The sequence below is a fragment of the Dendrobates tinctorius genome, unplaced genomic scaffold (genome assembly GCF_039654945.1).
Source record: "Dendrobates tinctorius isolate UK_male_01 unplaced genomic scaffold, ASM3965494v1 ptg000036l, whole genome shotgun sequence".
Taxonomy (NCBI): domain Eukaryota; kingdom Metazoa; phylum Chordata; class Amphibia; order Anura; family Dendrobatidae; genus Dendrobates; species Dendrobates tinctorius.
In genome coordinates this window covers 34519067-34540016 of record NW_027361704.1, presented here as the reverse complement: position 1 = coordinate 34540016, position 20950 = coordinate 34519067, and the positions used below count along the sequence as shown (strand labels likewise).

The window sequence follows — 20950 nt, the reverse complement described above, 5'->3', positions numbered from 1 at the left end:
CACTCTGGGATTCTGGACAGCAGAAAGGTGATGTCTGGGCCAGAGAGGTAAATCTGGGTGTCGTCAGCATAAAGGTGGTAGTGGAATCTGTGGGACTTTGAGTTGCCCCAGACCAAGTGTATAGATTTAGAAGAGTAGGGGTCCTAAAACAGAGCCTTGGGGGACTCCAACAGAGAGAGGATGGGATGAGGAAGTGGTGTGGGAGACGCTGAATGTGCGGTTGGAAAGGTATGAGGAGATCCAGGATAGGGCAAGGCCTTTGATGCCGAAGGAGGAGAGGAGCTGTAGTAGGAGGCAGTGGTCAACTGTGTCGAATGCAGAGGACAGGTCTAGAAGCAGGAGTATAGAGTATTGTCCATTTGATTTGGCTGTAAGTAGGTCGTTAGTAATTTTGGTCAGGGCTGTCTCAGTGGAGTGATGGGGGCGGAAACCAGATTGTAGATTGTCAAAGAGCAAGTTAGATGATAGGTGGGAGGAAAGTTCAGCGTGGACGTGCTGTTCCAGGAGTTTGGAAGCGAATGGGAGCAACGATATTGGGCGATAGCTGGACATAGCGGTTGGGTCGAGGGTTGGCATGACACAGACGGTGCCACTGCTTTCTACAATGCCACTCTTGCATCAGCTATTGACATGGTTGCCCCTTTCGTGAGGATATGGATGCCAGTGGTAGAATAGAGTCAGAGAGCGCGTGGGTGTCTAGGTGCGCAAGGTTTCTGCGGGGGTGCGCGTGTTGCTGGACATGGGTGAGTAGAAAGTGAGTAGATGGTGGTCAGAGGGAGAGAGGAGGTGGTGAAGATAGAAAGAGAGCAGAGGCGGGTGAAGACCAGGTCTAATATGTGTCCGTCTGTGTGGGTGGCTGAGGAGGACCACTGAGTAAGTCCAAAGGATGAAGTATGGGATAGGAGTTTGGAGGCTGCTGACTGAAGGGTATCAGTGGGGATGTTGAAGTCACCCATGATGATAGTGGGGGTGTCAGTTGAAAGAAAATGAAGAAGCCAGGTAGAGAATTGGTCAATGAAGGCAGTGGTTGGGCCTGGAGGTCGGTATATGACGGCCACTTGGAGGTTGGAGGGGAGAGTAGATGCGGACAGAGTGGACTTCGAGAGAGGGGAAGATTAGCGAGGGAAGAGGTGGGATTGGGTTGAAGGTGCAGTTGGAAGAAAGTAGAAGACCCACTCCTCCACCGTGTCTGTTGCCAGGGCGAGGAGTGTGGGTGAAGTGTAGGCCGCCGTAACACAGCGCAGCAGGGGAGGAGGTGTCAGAGGATGTCAGCCATGTTTCTGTGAGGCCGAGGAAGGCAAGATTGCAAGAGAGAAAGAGGTTATGAATCACATGGAGCTTATTGCAGATGGAGCAAGCATTCCAAAGTGCTCCTGAGAGGGAGCAGGGGGTTGGGTGTCAATGGCACAGGTTTTAAGTAGGAAAGATTGCGGTAGTTTTTATTAGATAAGGAGCGGTTGGAAGGGGAAGTAATGGGGGGGTATGAGCTGTGGGGGTCCGGGATTGGGAGATATGTCACCAGCAGTGAGAAGCAGAGAAAGGGAGAGCAGATGGGAGAAGGAGAGTGGGCAGCTTGTTTTATGTTTCATTTGGACAGATTTGAGGTTGAGGAGCAGTTCAGCAGAGGAGGTCAGGTGGGGAGGGAAGGGGAGATGATTATTGAGTTAGAGGGTGCTGGGGTTTGGGGATAGTGAATGAGAGTGAGGATTAAAGGAGCAAACACTGTGAGGGCATATGAAAACATGGTGAAGAAATAAGATAGGTTAAGAAAAGCTAAGTCCAAGTAATAAGAAGGGCTTACTCAGCAGACATATCCAAAAGAGACAGGTAGATAGTGTTGGGTCCTGACTCCTGCTGAGACTAACTGCCGTAGTAATAACTGCATCTTCACGATACTTTTGCTGCAGCGACACACGTGCCCCCCTAGGTGGCATCTGAATATATAGGACTGAGTAGAGGATCAGGTGAGAGGGATTGTGGGAACTGATTTGGAATAAATTACCAATTGCGTAGCACACCAGGGGATGTTAGACAATCAAAGGCACAGGGCCTGGCTACGTCCATATGCTCGTAACACCTTACACCTGATAACATCTCTACTGGCCCCAACATGGCTATACAGCAGTAAAGGGCCCGTTACATATAGTGATATCGCTAGCAGTATCGCTGTAATGTCACTGGTTTTGTGACGTAGCAGCGATATTGCTAGCGATATCGCTACATGTGATACGTGCCTCAGACCGGCTCCCCCGCTGATTATAGCTGATCGCGCGAGAACGTCCTGGACCACTTCTTGTCGGGTGCTTCCTGTTGCGCCGACGTGCGACGCGTGGACGCGGGCGGGAGGACGTCAGGATCTCCTCGTCTGACAGGTAAGTAGCGACCCCCGCCCGCTGCTATGTCGTTGATGAGATCTGCCTGTTTGGCAGCTCACTGGCGACCACTTAGCGATGCACCAGCCATCCTAACCGCGTCATATCGTGGTCGGGATCGCTGGTGCATCGCTAAGTGTAACAGTACCCTAAGTATTGAGTTCAATGCAACTAATGAATTTGGCAAACATTCAGTAGGCACTGTTATATACCATTAAATGAAAGGTTGCACTAGATGACAGCAAACAGGGATTGTAGCAGGAGCAGAGATTGTACCATTAAATGAAAGGTTGCACTAGATGACAGCAAACACTCCCTTTGGCACTCCCTTTTGCAAGTATCACAGCTTGTAAACACTTTTTGTAGCCAGACATGACTCAGTTCTTGTTTGAGGTTGGGTCGTCTTGCATGCGCTGCTATTTTGAGGTCTAGCCACAGATTTTCAATGATGTTCAGATCAGGACTGTGAGGTGACATATCTGAAGCTAAATTTTATGGTGAGGATGCATAGTGATAGACCATGCGACTAAAAAATAGCCAGAAATACTCAAAAATGTACCTAAATGACACTAATGATAATGTAACTGTGCCCATTTTAAGTAGTGCTATCAAGATAGGTTATGTTATCACTATGCATCCAGCACGTGTGCGCCTTGGGATCTCTGAATGCTGATTCCAGTTTTGCCTTCCACCATGCAGATCAAGTAATTTACTTATGTTTTTATAACTGTTCATTATATAAGGCACTAGTCAAGCCACTGAACTTGGCCCCAGAGGAAGCCCCGTCCTTTGGTGATACTCATGTTATTCTTATTGCTATATGATTCTTTTCCAGTATACACTGGTGACTCTGCACATGGCTCTTTATTGCACAGTGTTACTACTGAACGTTATACATTTGTGTATTATCTGTACAAGGACATTGCAGCTCTCTCTGTTCCTGAATACTATTTGGAAAAATAAACTTAGAAGTGTCTATTCATAGCTGTTTCTGATATCCATTATGTTTACATGGCTTTCTTGGTTATCGAGCTGGTCATATGCTTTGAATCCTCGTTCTGGTTTTTGGCCAGCTATGTAGGAAGTACAGCCTGTCTTTTGTACATGTCTGTCTTCTATTTTTGAGTCATGTTACAAAGTTATTTTTCCTCACTCTGAATGTCATAAAAAGTGAACCCAAAAAGCAATGGCAACATTTTTTATAATATAATTGTATGTTAAAATAAATGGAGACGCTCAAAACTTCAACTCATCCCTGGAAAAATCTTCCGCTCAGTTCTTCTGTGGGTTGACCACTAAATTACATGTCCTTTTCATGTGAACTTACTGCCATAGATAAGCTCTTGCTTTCCTTCATCCTGCTGTAATATCAGCTGCCCTTGTGGTCCTATGATCTCTGGATGGCTGAGAATCTCCATGCTTCCTCTGGTGTCACATCAGGGAGAAGTATAGGACGCTGGGCATGGCTTGCTGTGTGGGTGGCGCTGGCTCCATTCAGCAAAGCTCACACTGCTTCTGTGCATGGTGCTCTCTCCAGAGCTCTCCTTTGTATCTTTAAAATGTCCACATCCTGCTTTATATCCTGTGTAACGTGTTTAGTATATATGTATGTACTAGATGGAGGCCCAATGCTATCGCATCGGGAGGGCAGTAATGTCACGATGGGGGCAGGCTTTGCAGCATTGAGAATCTCCCCCCTCCCCCCATGTGCTCACCCACCTACCCACTCTTTCCCCTTGTGCTGACATTTCCCGTCTGTGCTCTCTTCTTTGACCTGTCTACCCCATGTGCTATCCCCCTTGCTGTCTCCTTCCTGTGCTGTGTTCTCTCTCTCCCCTCATGTACTGTCCCGTTTGAGCTGTCTCCCCCCGTGCTCTATCTCTCACCCCTGTGATCCCCTGCTGTAATGTCAGTATTGTCTTTTGCTTCCTCCCCTGCCCAGGAGATGTGGTATGCTCCATACACGGTCAGACACAGACAACTTTAAAAATGAACTTTCGTTTGTGGGAATACCCCTTTAATGTGACCGGCTTCCTCTGCCTGTAGACACGTCGCGCATCTGCCGCTGGGATCAGCCGAATGATTCACTGCGCCTGCGCAGAATTCACAGTTAAATGTTAAGTTTTTCCCTCCACGTTGCTTCAGTTCTCGTGAAGCACCTGAAGGGTTAATAAACATCTTGAATGGTTTTGAACACCTTGAGGAGTGCAGATTTTATAATGGTGTCACTTTTAGGTACTCTTTGTCATATAGGTCTCTCAAAGTCACTTAAAAAAAAAATGGTTATGTAAATTTTGTTGAAAAAAATTAGACATTGCTGATAAACTTTTAACCTTTAGGGTATGTTTCCACGATCAGTAGACGCTGCGGATTGGATGCAGTGTCCAATCCGCAGCGTCCAGATGTTAGGCTAGTTTCACACTAGCGTTTAAACGACGCGCGCACGGCGCCGCTAAGGCTAGTTTCACACTAGCGTTTTGGAGCGCAGCGACGGCCCCTGCCACGCCCCGCCGGTAGCTCCGCCCACCGGCGCATTGACGGTGCACCGACCTGCGCCAAACGCAACCTGCTGCAGTTTGGTTGCGTCGGCGCACCGTCAAAAAGGCGCATGCGCCGCCAAACGCATACTGCGCACGGCCTGCGCCCCCTGTGATAAAGATAGGGGACGCAGGGCGCATGCAGCGTCATGCGCCGGTGGGCGGAGCTACCGGCGGGGGCGCGGCAGGGGGTGGGGCTTAGCGGCGGCCGTGCGCAGGCCGTCGCTGCGCTCCAAAACGCTAGTGTGAAACTAGCCTAAGCCACGCCCCCCTGCCGGCTCCCTGCCCGCCCCTTCCTGTTATCGCCTCCTCCGAGCGCAGAGGGCTGCATGCGTTATGCGCACCCTATCTTTAGCATAGGGTGCGCAGGCCGTGCGCAACTATGAATATAGCGTGCGCTGCGCATTTTTGGAGGTGCGCCTATGCCCACCATGCGCGAAGTTAAGCGTCTCATGTGCGGTTGGTACCCACGGTGTGGAGGAGAGGAGACTGTCCTCCAGGCCCTGGGTACCATACCGCTGTAAAAAAAAAGAATAAAAAATAAAAAAATCGGGGTATATTTACCTTCCGATGTCCCGCGCTGCATTCCCGGCCTCAGCGTTCCCAGTAATACCTTGCGGCAAGGCCCTGTAATGACGTAGTCTCGCGTGACTCTAGCGGTCTCGCGAGATCGCAATAGTAACGCGAGACTACGTCATCACAGGTCTCGCAAGGCATCGCTGGGAACGCTTAGGCCGGGAATGCAGCGCGGGACGCCGGAAGGTAAATATACCCCGATTTTTTTATTTTTATTTTTTTTTTTTTTAGCATTTTAACATCCTATCTTTTACTATTGATGCCGCATAGGCAGCCTCAATAGTCAAAACCTGGTCACACTTGTCAAACACTATGTTTGACGAGTGTGACCAACCTGTCAATCACTTTCCAAGCGATGCTTCAAATCGCTTGGAAAGTGCTTGAATATCGCACGCGAAAATCGCGATCATAATCGCGGTGAAATCGCGCTGAAAAAAACGCGCGATTTCTGGGAGTGCGGTTTTTAGTGAGCGTTTTAAAACGCTACGTGGGCACATAGCCTAAAGGTTTGAAAATTTCAAAATTTTGCCAAATTTTCATAAACGCAAGTCATATCAAAAAAAATATGACCATTATCGTAACGTACAATGTCACGAAAAAACATTCTCAGAAACAGTGGGATCTGTCCAGAGTTAATACAGTAGTGCCACTGGTCAGAGATGTAAAAGTTGGCTTGGTCACTAAAGGGTTAACTAGTGGGGATTTTTTTTTTTTTTGGGGGGGGGGGGGCGTGTCTTCTGATAAATTTATTACCCACCCGAATTAGACTGAACTGTGCCCCTAGCAGTACAGTGATTTCTCCCCTCCGGAGTGTGTGTGTACACCCTCCATCCTTTCATCATGTGTAACTTGTGAGCTGGTGACCCTCTTAAGAGAACATAAAGCGGTGTAATTCCCTGCAGGCCGCCATGTGGTCACAAGACCTTACTAAGCACAAGTGTACCATGAGTTTCCTAGAAAATAGAACAGCGGAACAAGTTGACAATAGCCGAGCTGCGCCTCTAATGCAACTAGATAAAGGAACGTTAAATGTAAATTAAGCCATGCATTACTTATGTGACATTTACTTCAAAAGGCTGTGTCCCTCCTCTTCTTTCAGAAGGCTGTCATGTTTTGCATGTGTTGTATTTTCAGGCTCTTACAGCTCTCCTTTCTGATGACAGCAAGTTTGGATTCATAGTAATAGATGGAAGTGGAGCGCTTTTTGGAACTCTGCAAGGCAATACGAGAGAAGTGCTGCACAAATTCACTGTGGATCTTCCAAAGAAGCATGGTGAGACTCATTGATCTGTCAGGGGCTGGAACTCAATTAGCTGAGGAATGTTCACGTTCTGAGCCATTAGTGGTGCAAATCTTGAGTCCATTGCTCTCCAACCACATGTATGTATACTGATCTGCAACCGTTTAATTGCCTTTCTGTACAGGCACACTGCACCTCAGATGCATACAGAACAATCCGTAATGGATCACTCATTGCACATAGGCTGCCATTGTTCTCGGCAATGTAGGTCCTGATCACAGAAATCTGTGCTGTTGAGAACAATGATCTTTCATGCAAACCAACCAAAAGATCATTTTGGATAGACCTTTACTAGGATCCTAATAGAGGAATATTGAGTTTTAGACACCCCCTATACATTGATATATTGTTTTCCCATAAGACTGGTCTTAGATGATGGCCCCTTTGATCTGTGATCTGACTATATTTTGGACTTCACCCTTGTTCCTACAACTATACTATGCACTTTGCTGGGATTTATCCTAATAGGGTTAACTATCTATATTATTGCTCCCAATAGGATTGACTGTATATAGAATTTGTTTCATATGGGGTATTAATGCATACTATTAAAGATTTCCATATTTTATAGGAAGAGTATTTTTCTGGCACACAAAACATCATTTTTTACAAATCCTTTTCCTTGTTTGTTGGGTGAGCTTCAGCCAGTTTAGACTGCACCGTTATTGTGAAATGAGCGTTCCAAAAAATGCTTGATCATGATTATCTTGCAGTGTAAATGGACAATAAGGCTATGTTCACACCGTGTTTTTTTTTTTTTTTTTTTTGGTTTTGTTTTTTTGCCAATTTTCACCTGCATTTTACAGTACCAACCAAGTTTGAGACTTGAGAAATCTCGTGCACTCAGCTTGGTTTGTCCCTCAGTATTATGCGCAAAATCTTGGGTTTTGCAGAATGGAGCATGTTTCAGCCTTTTTCACCCATTGAAAGCAATGGACGATGGAAGAAAAATGCTGAAAAAACACAGGTATCAGTTTTTGCTGCGTTTTTTATGCCAAAAATTTGATTAGAATCAACTTTACCACGACACAAACGATGCAAAAATCGCAACAAAAGCGAAGCAAAACTTGCTTTTTTGAGGCAAGTTTATAACTGCCAAGAGAGTAGGTTTTGCCTTAGGAAAAAAAAATGCAGCAAAAAATGTAACTTGTGAACTTAGGCCTGTTTCACACATCAGTTTTTTGTCAGTTAAAATCCGCTAAAATGGCGGACAACGGATCCGTTCCTGTACTGACCACAACGTTTGCCACCAGACCGTTGTTTTAACGGATCCGGCGAAGGAAGAATTTTAAAGGAGAGAGAGAATTTTTTGCAGACGCCAGACTGAGTTTAGGGTTAAATTTCCGACACAGGCATTTCTCCCGGGCATGCGCAATAAAAACTGCGGATCCGGCCAGGGAAAAAAAAGCCTCATTGTCCGTCCTGTCCGCTGAGTGGACGGCAAAATCTTGGCGGATCCGTAAAAAAACGATCGAACGGATGACCATCCGTCAAGATCCGCCGTTAATACAAATTAATGGGGGAAAAAACAGATCCGCCAAGAAAATTGGCGGATCTGTTTTTTTTTTTTTTTTGCAAAACTGCGGATTTTGACTGATGGGGGGGAAAACGGATGTGTGAAACAGGCCTTAGCCTAAAGGGTTTCTCCCAAGAAATTAAGTGGCCCCTGTCATGTAATTTAGATGGTAGCCTGTCCTATTCGTATGTTAGGATCAGTTGAAGTCTGAAGAAAAACAGCTCCTTAGACCTATGTCTCAACTCGACAGATCTCCATCGCAAGCACACATACTGGTGAGCTGCTGGAGAAGGGCTGTGACGGAAGAAGAAACAAATCATCTTGGCTGGTTGACTGCTCATGAACAGACAGCTGAGGCTGGAGGAAAAAATCCTTTCTGCTCAGTTAGCTGAGAAGATTTATTTCTTCTAATATCACAGCATTTCTCCTTGGCACACAAAGGTCTGTAGACTGTATGGAGCGAAGACACGCCCACTAGACTGGTTCCGACTGGGAGTATGTATAAGGCTACTTTCACACTTGCGTTCCTTGGAGCTGCGCATTGCCGCCGCTAAGCTCCGCCCCCTGCTGCGCCTCCTCCGGTAAGCTCTGCCTATGGGCGCTTGACGATGCATGCGACCTGCGTACCCTATCTTTGGCATTGGGTATGCAGGGCATGCGCAGGTATGTTTGCCGGCTGAAACAGGGTGCGTTCGGCGCACCGTCAATGCCAAAGATGCCAAACATGGGGTACGCAGGTCGCATGTAGTGTCATGCGCCCATAGGCGGAGCTTACCGGAGGAGGCGCTGCAGGGCCGGAGCTTAGCGGCGGCCGTGCGCAGCCCGACGCAGCTTCAAGGAACGCAAGTTTGAAAGTAGCCTAACACATGCATACTTTCTAGTCAAGGTGAATCCCCACAGTGCAAGCGCTGGTGGGATTCGTAAGTCTGCAGTCACACAGAATCACTGCAGACTTAACCATTTAGACCATATATATTGCTCTACATGAAGGGTGATTTTTTTCTTTTTAGTCTTTGCTCCTCATAATGTAATATCTTTTCCTCCCACAGGCAGAGGAGGGCAGTCTGCTCTTCGTTTCGCACGTCTACGAATGGAGAAACGTCACAATTACGTTAGGAAAGTAGCAGAAACTGCTGTGCAGCTGTTCATCTCTGGCGATAAAGTGAACGTAGCTGGTCTCGTATTGGCGGGGTCAGCTGACTTCAAGACGGAGCTTAGTCAATCTGATATGTTTGATCAGGTGAGAGGTTTATTACTGGGAAAGTCCACCTGTGCTGGGACTGCTGCCAGCTATTGCCCACGTGACCACAAACGTCAGAGTATTGAATGTCGTACTTGGTGCTGTAAGGTAGGAGACGTGCAATTGGGGGTCTCTGCCACGTTTTCCCTCAGCTGTGACAGTCTTTTGCTGCATATACGCAGACTATGTGAAGGTTTACGACCCTCAGACTTAATTGCCTTGGCAGGTTATAAAGTGTCCTGTGGCAATGGTATTCGCGTGCTGCATATACGCTTTTTGTAGCTCAATGTGTCTCCCTGTGATTGACACAGTAGATGATGTCCTGTGTTGGCACGTCATCAGTTTTGTGTATGGCAGAGGCGGTGAACCTGCTCGTATAGTAGCAGCTTCAGCCAAGCTTACAGATGGCTCCTCATGTTTCTGTTGATCTTCGGCTCCTCAGTGTACGTGATCAGTCTTCTGCACTTCTGGTCCTGCGCAGTTCGTCTCTAAAGCCGGGAAGCGTACTCCCTGCTTCAGAGGCATAAAGATGTGGCGGGAGGAAGCCGAATGGATGCAGGAGATCTGCAGAGAGCTGGTGTTGATGCGGACTCTTGCAAATTTTGTTATCACACTCAAACGGGCGTGATAACGTGTGGGACGACTAGTTTTGGGAAAAATACGCCCCATCGACAAGTCAAAAGCTTCATTTGCGTAAATAAGTTTCTAAATACTTGTGCTTAGGTGACAAAGGATATATAAAGGGCTGGTTAAACAGGAAATTTAGCAATAGATACACAAATGCTGATGAGAGCGAGGGCATGAGGGCCTGTCGGGTTCCCATACCAATGACACACAAAGAGTAGGTCCCGGATACTATGACCCCAATTCATCAAACATTTTTGTTTTGGATTTTCTACACACTAAAGTACGCATCTGCTCTCTAAGTGCTTGAATGTATGCAAACAATGAATAGATGAAGTCTAGACTGCATTACTGCTATATGAAATATACCTTATTTCTCGGACTATAAGGCGCACCTAAGTTTTAGAGGAGGAAAAGGGGGGGGGGGGAATGGATGCAAAAGTGGTCATGACACACTATTATGGGGGGGGCTGCTGCTGACACTGCTATAGGGGTAATATCTACCATCCAGGTATATATGGTCCCCCTACCTGGTACACATGGGCTCTCCCATCCTGGTATACATGGGCCCCATCACAATGCACCCATAAAAAAAGCAATTCTATTTACCTTCCCTCTGCTCCCTCGCAGCAGCATCCTGTTCTGATGCTAGTAGCTGACTTCAGCGTGTAACAGCACATGACGTCACTGCCATGCGCCCCCACACGCCGAGGTTAGCTACCAGAATGCTTTCTGCATTCCACACCCAGGATTATGGGCGTGGCAAGCAGTGAATATTCATTTTCTTCAGTAGCGGGCACAGTGCTGGCCACAGCCTCCAGCTTCTGCAGAGGCTGGGCGATAACATGTGCCCGTTATTAAAGAGAATTAATATTCGCTACTGTCCACCCAGTGAATATCCATTCTCTTTAATAGCGGGCACTCGTGATTGCACGACGGGCAGCTGCTAACGTTGCCCGATATTAAAGAGAACTAATATTCACTGCTCTCCACTCCCATAGTTCCTCCAATCTCTCTTTGCCGGCCTCAGTGCATACAGGTGGGCGGACTATGGAAATGAGGAGCAGTGAATAGTAATGCTCTTTAACAGTGGGCACATGTGTTAGCCGCAGCAGCTGTCTCCTGCCTACTGTAACCCACTCGTCCGCTGCTTCCTTTTCTTGCATCCACAGCCACAGGGGACATAAATATATTAAGTACATCCATACTATAAGAAGCACCCCCAAAATTTAGGAGGAAAAAGTGCGTCTTCTAATCCAAAAAATACGGTACTTGCCCCACAAATTGGCCAATTCACGAGAGCCCACCAGCCGTAACAAGGTGACCTTAGATAGAACCCTAAACCTAATATTTATCATGCTCATCCTTAGGATGATGGGAGGCGTGCTCAATCGGAAAAGGCAGCTGTCACCACCTCCAGTAGTATACTACAAAAAACTGATCAGCATCTCCAAACAATAAAGCAAGTGTGAACACAGGTGTAAGCTGCATATAAGACAAACAAAAGAACATAGCAGCACACAATTCCTGGGGTGTATGCAAGCATTGAGTATATGAAATTTAGTGTGCAATACTGCTATATAGAATACTAGCTGAAGAGCCCGGCGCTGCCTGGGCATAGTAACTAACTACGGTTAGTTATAACAAATTATAATGTGTATGTGTGTGTGTGTGTGTGTGTGTGTGTATATATATATATATATATATGTATATATATATATATATATATATATATATATATATATATATATATATATATATATTATTGTATGTATATATTGTATAGCCCCGCCCACTTAGCATAGCCACATTCACTATAATATCCCACATCATCCCATCAGCCAGAGCCACCGGACTACTACCCCTAATATCCCACATCATCCCGTCAGCCAGAGCCACCGGACTACTAACTCTAATGTGATGGGGCTATGGGCATGGGAGGGAGTGATTCATTTGTCATGTGCTCTGTGCTCCTTTCTGGGGGCAGACAATGGCTGGGAGCTTATGTTCCCGGGGATGCTAGATTCCTCCCACCATGTCAGTCAGTGTCTGCTGAGGTGTTGTCAAGTGGGAAACTTGCTCATAGCAACCAATCACAGCTCAGCTTCTTTTAACCAGCTCTGGTGAAATGAGAGATACTTTGTGAATGGTTGCAAGGAAAACTGTTGCTCATAGCAACCAATCACAGCTCAGCTTCTTTTAACCAGCTCTGGTGAAATGAAAAATACTTTGTGATTGGTTGGTGATACACACATGCACTCAGAGAGAGATATAATTATACACACCGTATATACATATACCGTATATACTCGAGTATAAGCCTGTGTCCTGAGCAGGCGGGAACACAGGAGCGCTATGGGGGTCAGGTGTTGCCGCTGGCTCAGGCCCCCAGGAATGGCGATATTTACCGATACCCGCTCCATCTCTGCGCGCCGCTCTGTCTTCCGGGTCCCTCTGCATTGACATTCAGGTCAGAGGGCGCGATGACTTAGTTACTGCGCGCTGTGCTCTCTGCTGCCTGAACGTCACTGGAGAAGGGACCCGGAAGACAGAGTGGCGCGCAGAGATGGAGCGGGGACTGGTAAATATCGCCAGTGACAGGGCGCTGAGCCAGTGGTGACACCGGCACCTGACCCCCATAGCGCGCCGGTGTCCCTGCCTGCTCAGGACACCGGCACCTGGCCCCCAGCGACTATGGGTGAGTGTCGTTTTTTTTTTTTTTTTTTTCTCTTCCTTGAAATGGCAGCAGCATTATATGGGGCATATATATCAATGGAGCATCTTATGGAGCCACCATTATCCTTTGTGCAGCATTATATGGGGCATATTTTGTATGGAGCCTCTTATGGGGCCCATCATGAACTTTATGGAGCATTATATGCGCCGTATTTTGTATGGAGCATCTTATGGGGCCCATCATGAACTGTATGGAGCATTATATGGAGCTCCTAATTCAATATGGTTATTCAAAATTATTTAACCTACTGATGTCTCAATGAATTTTACTTTTATTGGTATCTATTTTTATTTTTTAAATTTACCAGTAGCTGCTGCATTTCCCACCCTAGGCTTATACCCGAGTCAATAAGTTTTCCCAGTTTTTTGTGGCATTATTAGGGGGGGGCCTCGGCTTATATTCGGGTCGGCTAATACTCAAGTATATACGGTACTTATGAAATGAAGGCACTTGGCGCCCAAATTGGACAATGTACCAGAGCCCACCAGCCTCAGCAATGTGTATCTTTTTTTGATGGTCGTTTCTACTCCAGTCCCATTAAATTTTTGTAAAAATTGACGTGGCTTAGGCATATTGCATTATGGCGCTGTGTTTAACGCATCCGTTACATAGCGGCATTAACACTATGTAGCGGATGCGTTAACGCACCCATAGACTGCCATAACGTAGCACATCGCCAACGCATGTCATAATCGGCATGCGTTAGCGATGTGCCGTCATTCTGCAGCGTTCGAGGGTCTGTCACTGCTAGCGCAGATGAATGTAGCATTGGCGCAGTCCATTTAACGCATGCGTTGAACGGACTGCTCTAACGCAATATGAACCTAGCCTTAGCTAGAGGGTGCGTGAATTACAAATTGTAATATCCGATAAGTACTACAGGTTTTGTCTGGAGTACATTTCTTATGGTGGCACCCAGCAACTGAAAAATCACTAAATTCATTAGGACTTGCACATCTCAATGAACACATTGACACATCTTGCTCTAGCTCAGCCTTAAAATTAAAAAAAAAAAAAAAAAAGTATTTATAAATTTGTGCTTTACTTTCCACTCTTGTGATCCCATATTTAGTCTTAAAGGCACACCCGTCTGCTCTTCTGTGATACTTGTTGTAGTTAGAGGTATTTCCATCTCAAAGATCCTAACCCAATATGTGGGAGGCATAATAATAGTAATAATGTTAGCAAATACTTCCTATTAGAAATTGTAGTATAGTTCTTCTAATATGCCATGTCGCTTACTCCATGTGGAGGACATTGTAGTAGCTAAGAGATCCATGGTTACAACTAGTGAGTAAATTAGCGGTTACTGGTCGTAACCATGGATCTCAGCTGTTGCAATGCTCTGCATATGGGGGAATGCGACATTGTGAATCAGAAGAACTATATTTCAATTTGCTGCAAAAATGATTCACTAAAAATTTTGGACAGTTAAGTTTCTAGAGCCTTTATGTACTGCAAGGCAGACTGCAGAAGGCATTGATGGTCCACTGTCAGTCTGTTGGGTCTGTACTCATCAGAATTGTGCAAATATAATTTATGAACATAAATGACTTGTTTTTTCTGCTTTATGTTTCTGAAATCCACACGTGTACTGCACTGAGCAGATCTGCACAATGACTGGATTTACGTGATTCTTTGTGTGTTCCTTTTACAGTTGTTTAAGGATGAACTTCTTGTTTCTTTGCAGCGATTGCAATCCAAAGTTCTGAAGCTAGTAGATATCTCTTACGGGGGAGAAAATGGTTTTAACCAAGCAATTGAGCTCTCAACAGAGGTCCTCTCTAATGTGAAATTCATCCAAGAAAAGAAACTAATAGGTATGTATGATTTATGCTTGGTAAGAACAAAAGGTTTATCTACAAGTAAAATGGGGCACTGAGGCCCCAATATGTAAGTGTTTTCACCAGATTTCTGCTGTAATAGACTTTATACTTTGAAAAGTCACACACGTTTTGTACAACTCTTTGGCTTCCTTCCCTGCCCAGGAGCTGTGATCCCCTGCTGTAATGTCTGTATACTGTTTTGCTTCCTCCCCTACCCAGGAGCTGTGGTATGATCAGACCAGGCCATTACACAGTACACAGCAGGGGCACATTTATAAGATTATCTCAGCTCGGTAACATTTATTTTTAACTCATCCAGTTGTGGAACTTGTTTTTATTCCAAGATCTATTAATCGATTAAAATGTGTTTTCCTACAAAGTACATTTTAGAGTGTTATTTCTCTTAAAGGGAATCTGTCACCCTGTTTTTTTGACTTTGCAGCTGCTGGCGTAAACATCGGGGGCTTATCTACAGCATTCTGTAATGCTGTAGATAAGCCTCCGATGTAACCTGAAATTGAAGAAAAACACATTATATTATACTTACCGAGGTGGGCGGTCCGATGGGTGTCGCTGTCCCGTCCGGCACCTCCCTTCATGCGATGACGTCCTCTTCTCCCATCCTGTAATGGCTCCGGCGCAGGCGCACTGCTCTTCCCTGTTGAGGGCAGAGCAGAGTCCTGCAGTGCGCAGGTGTCTTGGAGAGGTCTGGCGCCTGCGCACTGCAGAATACTGCTCTGCCCTCAACAGAGCAGAGCAATGCGCCGGAGCCATTTCAGGACGGGAGAAGAGGACGTCATCGCATGAAGAAGGGAGGTGCCGGACCGGACTGCAACACCCGCCGGACCGGACCGCAACACCCATCGGACAGGACCGCCCACCTCGGTGAGTATAATATAACGTGTTTTTCTTCTCTTTCAGGTTACATCGGGGGCTTATCTTCAACATTACAGAATGCTGTAGATAAGCCCCCGATGTCTATGCCGGCAGCTAATAGGGGATAAAAAGGGTGACCGATCCCCTTTAAGGGTTTGTCCCATGAGCAAAGCAAACCTTAATCAATAGATCTTGGAATAATAATAAGTTCCACAATTGGATGAGTTAAAAAAAAAAAAAAATTCCTGTGCTGAGGTAATCTTATAAATGTGCCCCTGCTGTGTCCTGTGTAATGGCAGTGTCTGACTGTGGATGGATCATACCACATTTCCTGGGCAGGGGAGGAGTCAAGAGAGGGTATATAGACATTGCAGCACTGGATCACAGCTCCTGGTTTCTAGAAGGAAAAGCTTTTCCTTGCCTGTTTAAAAACTTGTTTTACTTCACAGAATTAATTGCAATCTTTTTATACAAGTACTTTTTATACCCCTTGACTCGCCACCAATTATACATAAATACCGTTTTTATTCCTCCCGCGATGTATGTAAATCTGCTCAGTGCGGGGCTTATTGTCCATCTCTCTCCCCCCCGGCTTCTCTACGCATTGCTTTCGGGTAATTCCTGCGCTCGCGCGCATTGAAATGGTCCCTCGTGCGTGCGCAGTATGCTTTGCCCAACTATGGGCAAAGCCGAAAAATAGTATTGCGCATGCACTGGCATATGACATGGCTTTCCATGGCCCGGAAGTATGCAAGTATATTTCCAGGCCATAGAACGCAATTGCGTATGTGCAATACTATTTTTCGGCTTTGCTCAAAGTTGGGCAAAGCATACTGTGCACGCACGGTAAGTCTACGCGAACGCAGGAATTACCTGAAAGGAATGCGTAGAGCAATCCAGGAGGGGGGAGAGACTGACAATAAGCCCCGCCCATCGGACCGCACCGAGCAGATTTTCATACACCGCGGGAGGAATAAAAACGGTATTTATGTGTAATTGGTGGGGAGTCAAGGGCTATAAAAAGTACTTGTATAATGCAGAGCTGACACTAAATTGACTGATATTTTTACATGATATGCCAAAAAAGCGGTGACACATTCCCTTTAAAAATAAAACCGAAATCCCTCTCTGTGTTCTGTGCATGGAAGAGATCATGGCAGCAAGTCTCCTCCTACTAACTCAGAGTGAATTGCAACTTAGGAAATGGCGCCTGCAGAGAGGAAACCTGGTGAAAATGCAGGTACAAGTCACCGTTGTCTTGAATTGGCTTATGAACTGAAATTAGTGTATTTCATTCGCAGGGAGATACTTTGATGAGATCAGCCAGGACACGGGGAAGTATTGTTTTGGTGTTGAAGACACACTAAAGGCATTGGAAATGGGAGCAGTGGAAATTCTGATTGTGTATGAGAACCTGGATATCATGAGATATGTCTTAAGATGTAATGGCTCTGAAGGTACGGTAATTCCTTTTTTTCCTCCATTCAAGCTTTTTGAAAGTTCCTTGAAGCTCCAATAAGACTGACATTGTTTTTCCCCCTTTTTAGAAGAGAAAGTTCTTTACCTAACACCAGAACAAGAGAAGGACAAATCGCACTTCACTGACAAAGAGGTATGAATGATGTAGAGTGACGCCCCGGCTTCACTATTGTTGGAACAGCAGATATTGTAATAGCTGTGAGTAAAGCTCAGCTCAATACCAGAGTAACATCAGTGGGCATGACTCGTCAATTTATTGGCGCCAGAATGCTGGCTTAAACGCTTTGAAAAATCACCAGGTTTAGGTGCAGCTCGGATTGTGATTTTTGGTGTTTGCATGACAGTCTCTCCCATCCATAACCAAGTGGGCTGAGTTGGGGTTGATGCTGGATGCCACAGCTTGTCTAAATCATGAACTGTGGCATTCCCAAAGCCAGAATTCTCGCATCAGTATCTTACTGGAGGAAGGCCATGCCACTTGTCAGATGCTTCAGATTCATTAACAGATGTCCACTTTGTGAATTGGGATTGTCTGACTCCAGCACTTTCTCAGCATTGAAATCTCATCTCCCGAGACATTCGTGCCAAGATCTCCATCCTCCTGGCGGCTATTTTTGGGGAGTCCACCGCACAAGAAACCATGGAACTGCGGGGGCTCTGGCCTTTCACAAAATGTCGGCGGAGCCCCCACCACACCGGGCAGCACCGCTGGGCACCCCCTCATCCCACCCTCCGGCCTACAGTAACGGTTCCATTAAGGTATATCCACCCCCATTTTCCCCAAAATATTTTTGTGGGGAATAGTGCGTCTTACAATCCCAAAAATACAGTGTATATACGGTCTAGGTTCTTTTTTTTATCTAAATGGAGAAAAAAAAATTCCAAAGTTTGCTAAAAAAAAAATTGCACCACTTTCCGAGACCTGTAGTGTCTCCATTTTTCGTGATCTGGGGTTGGGTGAGGGTTTATTTTTTTGTGTGCCGAGCTGACGTTTTTAAGCGTACCATTTATGTGCAGATATGAACTTTTGATCGCCCGTTATTGCATTTTAATACAATGTCGCGGCTGACATGTCGCGGCTTTGATGCGTGCTCACTAGGGTGACCGCAAAAAATCGATGTCGGAATTTTGTCCGTCTGGACCCCACAAAACGATTCCCCTTTCCAGATATTGAGAGAGCCAAAATTTGAGCTCGATCAAACGACGTTAACCCGTGCCTCTCGTCGCTCAAAGTTTGAAAAAACCATCAGAGCACGCTAGGGTTGTAAATCCAAAAGTTAGGAAAGAAAAATTAAGAGGTAGGAAGTAACCGACTTTAACGACCTTCTGACAAAAGATGAAGAACAAAAGCAATATGTCCTGCAAGTTGTAAGCAAATGCCGAGCATTATATTCTGACGTTTCAAAAACTACTTTAACTTAAGCTCTAGAATAGATTAGATAACTATGTAAAATTATCAACTCATGTAGGTTAGCGTGCTCTGATGGTTCATCTGTGCTACTGAGCAATTTATTAGCCATTAACAACTTTTCATTGTCTGTAATGGTGGGATCAAAAAACGATAATCCCACCAACTCTGCATTCAAATACCACAAATGGTTCGACAATTTGGTCAGGGCTATTTCTGCAATGTTGTTTTCACATTCTTTATAGTCTAACAGACTATGCAAAATACCTAAATCTTAAAATACCTCAATTTGGATTTTTTCAAACTTTGAGCGACGAGCGGCACGGGTTAACGTCATTTGATCGAGCTCAAATTTTGGCTCTCTCAATACCTGGAAAGGGGAATCGTTTTGTGGGGTCCAGACGAACAAGATTCTGACATTTTTTTCCCCCCCATATGAGATCCGGTCACCCTAGTGCTCACAGTCAGAGCCCTCATCAAAGCGGGGAATCTGACCTTGGACGTACTATATAAAGGGGTTAAAAAGAAACAATTCGGTCTTGGAAGATGAGTAGGGTGTAAGGCTGAGTTCACACGTGGCGTTTTTTTCGCGTTTCCGCGGCGGCTTTAACCGCGCGATTTTGCCGCGAAAACTAAGCATCCCATGCATTCCTATGGGATTCCGCAATGCTGTGCTAATGCTGCGGTTTTTACCGCGGCGGAATCGCTTCACGGTAAAAACCGCAGCATGCTCATTAATTTGCGGAATCGCGGCGATCCCGCACCCATAGGAATGCATTGTTCCGCTTATTTCCCGCATGTGGCTGTGCACACCATGCGGAAAGTAAGCAGAACAATGGCGGATGGTACCCACGGTCCGGAGGAGAGGAGATTGTCCTCCGGGCTCTGGGTACCATATCCCTGTAAAAAATAGAATTTAAAAATAAAAAATAGTGTTATTCTCACCCTCCGACGTCCCGCGCAGCCGTTCCCAGTAGTCCTTTGCGAAAATGCTCGCGATGACGCCCCTTCTCGTGGGATCGCGAAGTCTCGCGGTCATTCGCGCGACGTCATCGCGAATTACCGCGAGACGTCGCGATCCCGCGAGAACTGACGTCATCGCGGGCATTTTCGCAAAGGATTACTGGGAACGGCTGCGCGGGACGTCGGAGGGTGAGAATAACACTATTTTTTTTTTTACATTCTATCTTTTACTACTGATGCCGCATAGGCGGCCTCAGTAGTAAAAAGTTGGTCACACTCGTAAAACACTATGTTTGACAAGTGTGACCAACCTGTCAATCAGTTCTCCAAGCGATGCTACAGATCGCTTGGAAAACGCAAGCATTTTGCAAGCTAAATACGCTTGCAAAATGCTAGTTTTTCCGCGGGAAAATCGCGGGAATTTAAAATGCGATTTTCCCGCGGACTGGAATTCCGGAATTCTCGCGGTAATTTCCGCGAGAGTTCCGGTACGTGTGCACTTAGCCTCAAGGAGAAGTGGGAAATGCTCTAGATATTACAGAATCTCTTACAGTAGGGAATGTGCCTTATTTCTTTGACTAGAAGATCTAATTTTAAGCCTCGGGACAGTAGCATCTGGTAAATGTCCATTTATCTCAAGTAGGGGGCACTTCCAGCAGCTTGTCATATGCCATAGTGTCAGCCAACGGCTCAATCAAACTCCCTGCATATCAGTGCGTCAACAGATACGCCACCATAAGTGTGAATGGAGACTTCTGCAGATGGCACTACACTTTTGAAGTATTTATTTTTCCAGTTACTCAGCAGCCTTTCTATTACATTCTCCTCCGCCCCAGTGTTGCCTTTGGGTGCTCGCTGTCAGTGATGATGTCCTCTTGTGATCTGTTTATTGCTGCATAATTGGCTCCATCCTGGACCCTCGGTTGCACCAAATGATTCTCTGTCAGTCTCTTTGGGGTGGTCTCTGTGTATTCCTATGACACTAGCATGGAGATACTGAATACCGGTCCACGCTGCAGTCTGTATAGGAGTTGGAGTCTTGTATGGTACAGCTGAGGGTCCGGAATACAATGATCCAGCGCACACAGGTCCTGCATATTAATTATAAAGGGGGAGAAGAGTCCATGGTTTCCCACAAGAATGCTGATGATGCTGAGCTATTGGTTTCTGCTGTGAAACCACTGAGTGATAATTTCTTGGGGATTTATTTTAGGTTTTGATAGACCTTTTTCTTGATCTTCCCTTTAGACTGGACAAGAGCATGAGCTGATAGAGAGTATGCCTCTACTAGAATGGTTTGCTAATAACTACAAAAAATTTGGCGCAACACTGGAGATTGTTACAGACAAGTCACAAGAAGGATCTCAGTTTGTGAAAGGATTTGGTGGAATTGGAGGTAAATGCACAATAATATGGTGTCTGAACCTTCTGTTCAATTGCATGTCAGTGATTTATAGGGTTTCTTGCACAGCGTACCTGCAAAAGAAATTAAAGGG

General features: G+C 45.8%; 1 protein-coding gene across 1 annotated transcript in view; it reads left to right on the top strand.

Moving 5' to 3' along the window:
• Nucleotides 1–20950, top strand: part of ETF1 (eukaryotic translation termination factor 1) — a 54111-nt gene that overhangs the window by 20924 nt on the left and 12237 nt on the right. The window contains exons 6-11 of the mRNA XM_073573785.1: nucleotides 6620–6758; nucleotides 9351–9541; nucleotides 14593–14722; nucleotides 16906–17061; nucleotides 17152–17216; nucleotides 20703–20850. Coding sequence (XP_073429886.1) covers nucleotides 6620–6758; nucleotides 9351–9541; nucleotides 14593–14722; nucleotides 16906–17061; nucleotides 17152–17216; nucleotides 20703–20850 — 829 coding nt within the window. The remainder of the gene's footprint in view (nucleotides 1–6619; nucleotides 6759–9350; nucleotides 9542–14592; nucleotides 14723–16905; nucleotides 17062–17151; nucleotides 17217–20702; nucleotides 20851–20950) is intronic.